General features: G+C 45.1%; 1 protein-coding gene across 1 annotated transcript in view; it reads right to left on the bottom strand.

Moving 5' to 3' along the window:
• Nucleotides 1–892: 892 nt before the first annotated feature.
• LOC309327451 (long-chain fatty acid transport protein 2-like) overlaps nucleotides 893–10,685 on the bottom strand; it is a 59,766-nt gene continuing 49,973 nt past the window's right edge. Inside the window, exons 9-10 of the mRNA XM_081836740.1 lie at nucleotides 3,008–3,138; nucleotides 893–1,991 (exon numbers count right to left, since the gene is read on the bottom strand). Of these exons, the coding sequence (XP_081692866.1) occupies nucleotides 1,815–1,991; nucleotides 3,008–3,138 (308 nt within the window). The 3' untranslated portion in view covers nucleotides 893–1,814. The remainder of the gene's footprint in view (nucleotides 1,992–3,007; nucleotides 3,139–10,685) is intronic.

Here is a 10,685-nt window from a genome sequence, read left to right as displayed (position 1 = left end):
AAGATGGCTGCCTCTCGTTTTATACTCCAAATAAGCTTGGGAAGAAGGTTGCACTCACAAGGAGCAGCTGAGGGGCTGGGAACCTCTGGTGTTGTCAGGAACTGGGCAGAGGAGGAATAGTGGAGACCGCCTCCCCAGCCTGACCCTTCCAGAGAAGAAGTTCAGAATTAAAACAGGGGGTTGAGGGAGGTAGCAGCTCAGAGGCAGATGAGGGGGAAAGCTGGGAAATCATGGGGCAGCCAGAACAACACCCAGCTGAAACGTCATCGGAAGGCATTCCAGACCCTCCATCTCTCAGAATCTGGTGAGCTTTAAAAGTAGGATAGCATAGAGCTCAAAGACAGAGGGCATGTAGCAGCACCCGTAGAGAAGACAATGAGAATGACAAATGAGGAAGTGGGAGAGATGGGGGGAGGGCAGAGATTCACTCGGGACAATGCCATTATCCAAGAGGCTGGGCTCTACAGCCTCTCTCTGCTGTAAAGATTGAAATAAAAAAAGAACGGTAAGAAACTTTCCCTTGTCTTTGTACTTTCCTGGGCAACCAGCCAGGAGCCGCTGACAGCATCCTGACATATGTGCAGGCCAAATGCTGCCCTATGTGAACATTGCATATATGTACATCTGGTTATGGCTAGGTCAAGGGCTGTACTGCAGTGGCAGAGCCTTACATACAGAAGGCCTCAGGTTTAATCCCCAGAATCTCCAGATATACGGCTGTGAGAGACACCTGCCCAAAACCCTAGACAGCTCCTGCAGTCAGTGTATGGTAGGCATCTCTGGAAAACCATCACTTTTGGACCACATTCCAAGACCATGCCATGTCTGGAACCCTACTGAAATGAAGCACCGATCCTAGTTCTTTTGTTGTTCCAGATGCGCAATGATCTGGTTGTATCATTAATATTATTTATTAAATCCATTCGAAGTTCACAAGGTGGTTCACAACATAAAAATACAAAAGGAGAACACAAACTAATGAGAAGACAACGTGATGTTTCCTTCATGAGGTTCCAGCCTAGAAGCATGAAGACCACACTGTGCTTTCTGAGGCTGGTTCACTGAATTTAAGTGGCAGCATTTAAATGTGTTGCCATCAATTGCGGCCAATTCCAGACTGCAGCTATTTTGTGGGTGGGATTCCATCCTATACCAGCAAATTGAGGTTGTGCAATTAAAGCAGATTTGATTATCTTGTGCAGCAAGTGTGCTTCAAACAAACAAACACAAATCCCAAACTTTTGGTAAGGGAAGTGACAGGGAAATGCACTGGAAACTGCAGAATAGCAATTGTTTGTTGCGATGTCTGCACAAACTTTGCGAAAATGAATAGGGTGGGATGAATGCTCCACAAACATATTGCCTGGAAGATCTCTGCAAATGACACACAGATATCTCCCTGCAACAAACACAAAAGTGGCAACTGGCGAAGATTGCTTCCTGCACAGGTTAACATTAATCCCTGGACCACATTTGTCCATGTGTGCACAGCTACATGGAAATGTGTGACAACATGCAAAAAACATTCCAGTGGGTAGGTAGCAGAGGACCCCGGTGACAGCCTCATGTATGTAGTTTGCAATATATACATTGCAGAGCAAGTGTGTTGTGTGAACACAGAAGGACAAAGTCTACAGGGGAAAAGAAAAACCAGGCACTCCTTTAAAAAAAAAAAAAAAAAGGTCCTCCAAACTAACTTGTGCAGGATTCTCAAGAATTCATGGAGATGCATGCATGCCCTTCCCAGACCAAAGTGTTCAGTGCTCTAGTTGCTCTTGGGTTTCCTGTGCTACTAAGGATAGCTAAAGAGGCGTTCACAGCTTCAGTTTCTTCTCTGCAATGGCACTGAAGATCTGCTGAGTCATTGGCACGTAACTTTTTTCCAAGTCATCTAGGAAGAAGAGAGGGTCCCTGATGGTGACAGGGTCAAATCCTTCCTTCACCAGTTGACTTTTGAGCTGCTTAAAAATGCCTGTGGTCTCCAGCATGTCCTGTGTGAAAAAGGGCACTGGGGTGAGTACAGAAGTATGAATGGCGCCCCACCTGTAATCATCTCAGGCAGGCAAGCAAGCCCTGATAAGAAGTAATGACTCTCTGACAGTTTTATGTTACGTTTATTTATAAAAAATACATCCAGAGCACGGCTTCTTGCCTGCTCGCATTGACAATAGTTGGTCAGTCTGAATCTCCGCCCCTTTCACAGCAGGAAGGACGTCAAATTCCAGCCCTTCCCCTCTTGCCCATCCGTTGTCCTCTGACCTTATCCATTCTCCTAGAACGGGGACTGAGAGGCTGGCCTTCCCCCTTCTACTTGACACACTCTCAGTCCTCTGCTTATCTGCTGATTGCCTAGCAACACTCTGGCTGCCTCCTAACTCTCCTGCTTCTTGAGAGCTAACAGGTAACAGGGTTTAGTGAGCAGGAAGAGGCGGTGGCAGAGAGAAGTCTGGAATCAGAGGCAGAAACAGAAGCAGGAGAGGAGGGAGGCCAAGGAGCAGAGATGGGACAGGCTGGTGAAGAAGCACAGGTGTCTCCCCCTCCTGCTGCGACCCGTTCCTTTCCTCACTAATATCTCAGAACCAGGAGAGGCATGAAGTGGGAGGAGCAGAGACAGGCATGCAGGCGCAGTCTCATTTTGCTTGCTGGAAGATATCTATCTATCTATCTATCTATCTATCTATCTATCTATCTATCTATCTATCTCTATCTATCTATCTATCTATCTATCTATCTATCTATCTATCTATCTATCTTGCTGGAAGAGGAGGTGACATAGACAGCTATGGGAAGGCAGGGACCTTCATTCTCCACCACTGCCTCATGGAGGCAAGACCAACTGAAGAAGAGTTGGTGTGCGTATTAGGCCTGGCACTCCTGCGCAGATCCTGTTTTTTGTACCCAAGAGTTAACTTCACATACTCCATGTGATTTACTGATGGCTCACTCCTGACAGCTAACAACATTAATAATACAGACTAAAGAGTGATGCAACAGAGCAGCACCTTACCTGGATGCGAATGAAGCGAGGTATAGCATAGTTTGGCAAGCAGTCCTTGGCATGGGCATACACCTCCTTCCCATCAAAGGGCAGCCCATCCTTCAGGCATATGGATGCCATCCCAATCTTTCTTTCATGTCCTGGAACAAACCAAAAAGAGGAATATTTTAAGGGCGTAGCCACACGTTGCACACAAACGAGGATAAAAGGCAACCCCAATGGGGACTTCTTCTAGGGGGGCTTCCAGATGTAGCAGCATCCCCATCACAGCTGTTTTGTCTTAAACTGGAAGCGGAAGCAGAGCTCTGCTTCCAGAAAACTAACACTCTGTGGCCAGGTGTGCAGCCTTCATTTCCTCTGCCCCAAATGTTGGAGGGGGACAGTTTTCACTGGGACCATTCTTTGTGTGAGAAAGGGTGAAATACTACGTCTCCCTGCCCCCACTGCACTTCACACACCTTCACACACACACACAATTATTTTTGTGTGCGGAGGGAGAAAAAGAAAGGATCCAAAGGCAGTGTTAAAGAAGAGGGCTAAAGTAGGGGCCCTGTGGATCTCCATATGTTGTTGGGCTGCTGCTCCTGTCATCCCTGATCACTGGCCATGCTGACTGGGGCTGGTGGGTTGGAGTCCAATAGAATCTGGAGGTTCACCATCTCAGGATTAAAGCAGTAGAATTAATTCCTAGAGAGGAAATAGACAATAGAGAAGGAAATGGTTCTACTGCCATGCCTAGTCCTGACCTGGTAAATGTAGAGTCCTCAGAGGGTGAACTCCAAGGACTTTGAGGAGCACGCAGGGTCTCTTAGAACTAGCACTGAGGATCCCCTTGAGGGTTCTTCTCAGGGAAGGCCTGCTGAAAAACCCTTGGTGGTATCAAAGGAAGAGTGGGAGCCACCACCACCCCAGTCCTCAAGAACACCAGCATTGAAAGATCTGGGTCTGAGGGAACATTTTTGCATACCTGGTGGACTTGCAAAAGGCTAAAAGTGTATTGGGAAATTATCCATGACAAACTGAAAAAGATGTTTAAAAGTACTCTCCCCCCCCCCCAAGAAAAAACCCCCAGAGTCCTTTCTGTTGGGGATAATTCAGACTGAAATTCTCAGGTGTCAAAAAAGGTAATTTATGTAGGCCACTACTGCGGCCTGTGTTTTGTTAGCCCCAAAATGGAAAACGAGCAAAGTCCCAACTAAAGAAGAGTGGCAACTTAAGTTGACAGAATATGCGCAGCTTGCAGATTTAACATACAGAAGAAGCGAACAAGAAGAACATAGAGAAGACTGGAAAACTTTTACTGAATATATGGGAAATAACTGTGTACAGCTGAAAACGCTGGCAGCATTAAGATAAATTCAACAGTGCAAATAAGTTATGATGCATGTAATAATGGAATACTGAATGGTATAGTTTCTGTAAAATATGCAGGAATTTATCATATGTAAAATGAACGATGGAAAGAGAGGAAGGGAAGTCATTGGTATGTCAAGGATGTATAAATGAGTATTTTAAATCGTAAAACAGAAAATGTGTGTGTGTGTGTGTGTGTAAGATCCAGGTCTGTGGCTGAAGCATGTGTGTGACATAAAAATTCGGCACCCCTTCACCTCTCCACTTCTGTTGTTTGTCGTTGTTGTGGTGCCGCTACAGGCACCCTCTTGATTCAGCGCCCAGTGCGGGCGGACCAGTCTCGCTCCCCTAAATGCACCTCTGCTACAGACTCAGAGTCAACACACAGCTCATGAGTAAAGAGTCTCCTGGGCCTTTCAGTTGCTGGAAAAGCCACTTCCGCCCTTCGGAGGAGGTGGGGTTGCGGGCTTCACAGCCCCACCATGCGCGCGGTGGGTGGAGGCCAGCCCCCACACAATTGGGGGGGATTCCTGGCTGCATCACCCCCTGGCCAGCCAGTCAGCTGGTTCAGGGGACGTGGCCTGCACTATAAAGGCAGGACGCGGCAGGGGATCTCCCTCTTTGACGCTCATCCGCTGTTTGGTTTTCCCACCCTCCTACCCTATAAGGTTTTGTTCTTTGACCTTGCTATGGACCTTGGTTGGTTGCCATTGAGGAGCCTGGTAGGAATTTTTCCACTTGGCAAATTGGCACTAGCCACTTGGTTTTCGCCTACCTCGTAGCAATTGTCATAACTTTCCAGGTATTGGCAGTTAGGCATTAGTATATTTCTGTAGATGGAAGAGGGGAGGTAATGCCATCACCTGCCCCGCATATTAAAGGGTAGTCCAATAAAGGATTCCGGGGTGTGTGGCGCTGTCAAGCCTGGGGAGGTGAGAGCCCAAGGCACGCCCCTTATCGGTGACCCCAGGGGAGTTCCTAGTTGATGTGCTCAGTAGGACTCCCTCTACTGTTGGTTAACCCTTCCCAGACTTCAAGCGGATGGGCTGAAGTCAGATATAGGCGGTTAGGACGAATGCCTAAGCCAATACCACTCATCACGTGTAACCAATAAAAAGTTGTGGCCTTTTTTAGCCCATTAACCTTAATAATTGTGTCATTATTTCCACTTGGGGGGGACGGGAACTCACCACGCCACGCAACAGCACAGGACTCTGGCTCCTGATTCTAGTTCCTGCAGCTTGCCTGAACTCCCTGCGCTATTAGCCTTGGATTGTTGCCTGATGTTGCTTCTGGTTGTTGCTTTGGACCTTGGCTGACTCTCCATGCTTGACCTTGGTTTGTTTGCACTGTGCTCCATCTGCAACCCTGTCCCTGCTGGGGAGTGCTGTGCTATTTGATATCCTCTAGGACTGGGCACCCACTGGAGAGTGGCATAAGCCAGGAAATGGCTACAACAATCTATACAAGCCATAACCCGCTAGAACAGCAGCATTACAGGCCATCTACACCTGGGGAAAATTGCACAGCTATTCTATGGAATTTTCTTATTTGTTTTTAAGTCAGATTTTCTTAGATTTGAAAGAAAAATGGAAGCTGGACAGGCAACAAACAAGAGGGTGGGTGTTGCAGGAAGCTGCAATATAAAACTTATCACATTAAAAAAAGTGCTTGTGTCCTGGTGCTTCACTTGTCACAACTAACTGCTCTAGACGTATAACAGTTGCAGACATTTGTCCTGTACCTGGATGTGCAAATGGACGGACCCTCCTTCAGCAGTAAATAATAAAACATGCTAATGTCGCTTTGGGGAAATTGTATTCTGTGAACATTGTTCCTTTACCTACTCCTAGACTATATGGAGAACCCAGTATGGCTCATTCTTTTTCTTAACAAGTGAGTTTTCTCTTTCAGATTGCTTTTCTCCTTCTTCATATGTTTCCACCCTCCCTTAGGCATATCGATTTTGTAGTTGTGAAATTATTACTATCATCTCCTTCTGCTATTTCAGAAGCTAGCTTAGACACCTGCTTTCCGGGCTGCTTTTCTTTTATTGCATTTAGAGGGAGGCTGGAAGTTATGGTTTTACGTATGCTTGGGATTCATGTTCAGTTTTATGATGAATTTTTCATTGTACTTTATGTGGCTGATCTTTACATACACCACTTAGAAATGATCTTTTTTTTAAAGCACAATATACATGCCATGAAATAAATAATTAAATAGGCTTGTAAATAGCCACTGGCCTGGGCTTGCCGGTGGGACAGTAAAAATTGCTTGTTGGCAACCAAGTAGAGATCATGTTGTAAATAGCAAAGAAGTTGGTTCTGGTCTTTCTGGCTTTTAGCTATGTCACAAATAACCACATTCTCCACATCAGAGGGGAAATGATCAGTCCATCTTGCACCCTGGGAGGTGAATGGATTTTTGCTCCCACAAACATTTTCATTGTCCACAGTACAACTCAGAATAGATAAAAGGGTTACATCTGAATATGTCTGCCTGTAGCACAAGGCAGTATGTGGACTAGAGAGAAAGATTAACCTAACTGGTATCTTGATCTCAAATATTTGTGCTAGCATATCTGCCAGTGGTGCAATATCATGGTTTGTGACTTTGCTCTGATCGTTGTGGGAGCTCTTCTTAGTAGTGGAGTAGGAAAGCTGGAAATAGTGCCAACGTATTTCATATCTGGCAACCAATGCACCCCTTTGATTTCAGATAATACAGGGGTAGATGAATCTAAAAAGCCCGGGACACAAATTTTCACGGCCCTCTAGTGGCTATGGTGGCTTATTAACCAGAAGTGAGGTATTTCATGTTAACTCTGGAAGAGTAGACTCGATTCTGACCAGACTAAGCCTTCTGATCTATATTTTGCCCTAGGAGGCTTAGTTTGGTCAGAATCGAGTCTGCGCTTCCAGAGTTAATGCAAAATGCATTACTTTTGGCAAATGAGCCACCATAGCCGCTAGAGGGCTGTGAAAATTTGTGTTGCGGGCTTTGTAGATTTGTCTACCATGTGCTATCTGAAACCCAAGGGGCCCATTGGTTGCCAGATGTGTGTTTTTTCCAGCTTTCCTTCCCACTGTAGCTAGCAAAACACATTTTACACATGTCACCAGAGACATGCCTTCCAGCTTCTCTTGCACTCTTTGCGCCACTGACGGTATTAATGTGGGACTAATAGAAAGGGAGACGGGCCATTAGGAAAAAGAAGAAGTGGTATAATTTGTGGCCAGGCAGGTTTTTTGTTTGTGTTACAAGCTGATGCAATCTTTTTTTTTTTTCTCATATAATTTTTATTATTAAACATAAAACAAGACAAACGACAACAACAACGAAAAATAATATATATATATACAGTAGTTTCACATCATTTTCATCACTACATTTTCTTTCAAACTTCCCTCAGCTGTCCCGTAAATCATCCGTATTCATCACTTTCATTACGCATTCCTCAATCTTGTATTGACATTATTTATCTCTTTTCCTCCTATTCCCTTTGATCAATACTTATTACTTTTTTACAGTGCTTCTTTAAATCCCTTAAGCGTCATCTTTCCTTTACTTAAGCATTCCAGATACTCTACATATTTCTCCCAGTCCCCGATGAATTTTTGGTCTCTTAAGTATCTAATCTTTCCTGTCAATTTATCTAACTCTGCGTATTCTAACAATTTTGTTCTCCAATCCTCTATGGTCGGTATTTCCTGTTGTCTCCATCTCTGGGCCAATACCACTCTTGCGGCTGTGATTGCATATCTAAAAAATTTGCAGTCTTCCTTTTTTATTTCCTTTCCTATTAGTCCTAGTAAAAAGACTTCTGGCTCCTTTCTAAACGTATACTTTAAGATCTTCTTTAACTCATTGTATATTTTCTCCCAGAAGTCTTTCACCTTCCCACAACCCCACCACATGTGATAGAAAGTACCCTCCTTATCCTTACACTTCCAGCATCTATTGCATGTCTTATACATCTTCGCCAATTTCACCGGTGTCATATACCATCTATAAAACATCTTCATCGTGTTCTCTTTTAACGTCATACATGCCGTGAATTTTAAGCCCTCCTTCCATAATTTTTCCCATTCCTCAAATTGTATATTGTGGCCCACATCCTTGGCCCAACTAATCATTACCGACTTAACTTCTTCATCTACCAGATTCCAATCCAATAACAGTTTATACATTTTTGATAATTTTTTCGTATCATTACCTATAACCTCGCTTTGAAATAACGATTCTTTATCCATGAAACCTCGTTCTTTACTGTCTTTCTTAAACACCTCATTCATTTGGAAATAGTGCATCCAGTCATAAACATATTCCTTCACCTGCTCATACGGTTTTATTTTCCACTTTTCCCCTTCTTTATATAACAGTTGGTCATATGTTATCCATTTACTTCCCATATTTAATCTCTTTATACTCTTTGCTTCTAAGGGTGAAAACCAGCGTGGTGTTCTAAGTTCTAATAGATTTTTGTATCTATCCCAGACCTCAATTAAGGGACCTCGGAATATGTGGTTCTCAAAGCCCTTATGGACTCTCTTTTTTTCGTGCCAATAAATAAGCATGCCACCCAAATCTGTTGTTGAATCCCAACGTATTTCATATCTGGCAACCAATGCACCCCTTTGATTTCAGATAATACAGGGGTAGATGAATCTAAAAAGCCCGGGACACAAATTTTCACGGCCCTCTAGTGGCTATGGTGGCTCATTAACCAGAAGTGAGGTATTTCATGTTAACTCTGGAAGAGTAGACTCGATTCTGACCAGACTAAGCCTTCTGATCTATATTTTGCCCTAGGAGGCTTAGTTTGGTCAGAATCGAGTCTGCGCTTCCAGAGTTAATGCAAAATGCATTACTTTTGGCAAATGAGCCACCATAGCCGCTAGAGGGCCGTGAAAATTTGTGTTGCGGGCTTTGTAGATTTGTCCATCATGTGCTATCTGAAACCCAAGGGGCCCATTGGTTGCCAGATGTGTGTTTTTTCCAGCTTTCCTTCCCACTGTAGCTAGCAAAACACATTTTACACATGTCACCAGAGACATGCCTTCCAGCTTCTCTTGCACTCTTTGCGCCACTGACGGTATTAATGTGGGACTAATAGAAAGGGAGACGGGCCATTAGGAAAAAGAAGAAGTGGTATAATTTGTGGCCAGGCAGGTTTTTTGTTTGTGTTACAAGCTGATGCAATCTATCAATGTGAAAGTGTTGCATATTACATTCACTGTCTTGTATCTCTTCAGGGGAGAAGCAGCATATAAAAATAAAGCAGCATTTCAAAATAAACACTGTTGACCTAATGGATCTAACTGTGATTCCTGCATTGCAGAGGTTTGGACTAGATGACCGCTGGGGTCCTTTCCAACTCTGCGATTCTAAATCTCAGTTCAGCACGTTCTGCAGATCCACCATAAGGAGAGAGAACGAAGTGCGGCTATTCCACAATGAATGCCCAGTATGGAAGCATTGTGGGTGAAGGACATTTTTTCAGTGGAGGGGGAGCAGAGGCGAGCTGCCGGCCATACCTTCCGGGGCAGATGGGAGCTGGAGTCCAGTGACATTTGGAGCAGCACAGATTCCCCACCTCTGGTTTAGACACCTTGTGCTCTATAGACCGTGGGACTCACAGGGACTTCAAATCGTGACTGGAAATGGTGCCAGTGTGCAAAGATGGTGGGTACAATGGACTATCCTCAATACCTCTTCCCTTAGCCTGCTGCTGTGAAGCAGATCTTCTGCTGCCCCAGATGCTAACTCTGGCTGCCCAAAGTTGCATTTAGGACTTCAGGACCCACCTGGCACCAGCACTCCGTAAACACTGGCTTCCTGAACCGACTCCAGCGTTGCCAAGGTCATCTCAACCTCTGTGGTGGCCACATTCTCCCCTTTCCAGCTGCAGAGAGAGGGGAACAGTTTTTCACGGAGCCGGTTCCTCCCGATCGGAGGAGCTCTGCCATTGCCGGAGGCGCTAACCCGGAAGTCCGATAGGGAGGAACTTATTCCGTGAAAAACAGGGTCTGACCGCCACGGCAAAGGCAGAGACCCTTAGAAATCACAGGCGGAAGAAGCATGTGAACCTGGGATTCGGCTGGCACCTTTTGCGCCCCCCCTACTCGTGGGGAGACCCGGTATCGGGAATCCGGAGCGACGTGGGGTGAGAGGCGCGGTGCTTTGAATCGACCGCTTCTTTCACGGAGCGAAGCCGCATTGCTGCTGTCGGAGAGTGCTGACTTTTTTCCTGTGGACAATTGGATTTTAAACAACAACCCGTGAGTAGAACGGGAAATTGAGCTTTTAAATAATTTAATTTGGCACCGGA

Source organism: Podarcis erhardii, assembly GCF_964252035.2.
Source record: "Podarcis erhardii genome assembly, chromosome: 13".
Taxonomy (NCBI): domain Eukaryota; kingdom Metazoa; phylum Chordata; class Lepidosauria; order Squamata; family Lacertidae; genus Podarcis; species Podarcis erhardii.
Note: the sequence above shows the minus strand (reverse complement) of the source record. Positions and strands in the feature narration are given on the sequence as shown.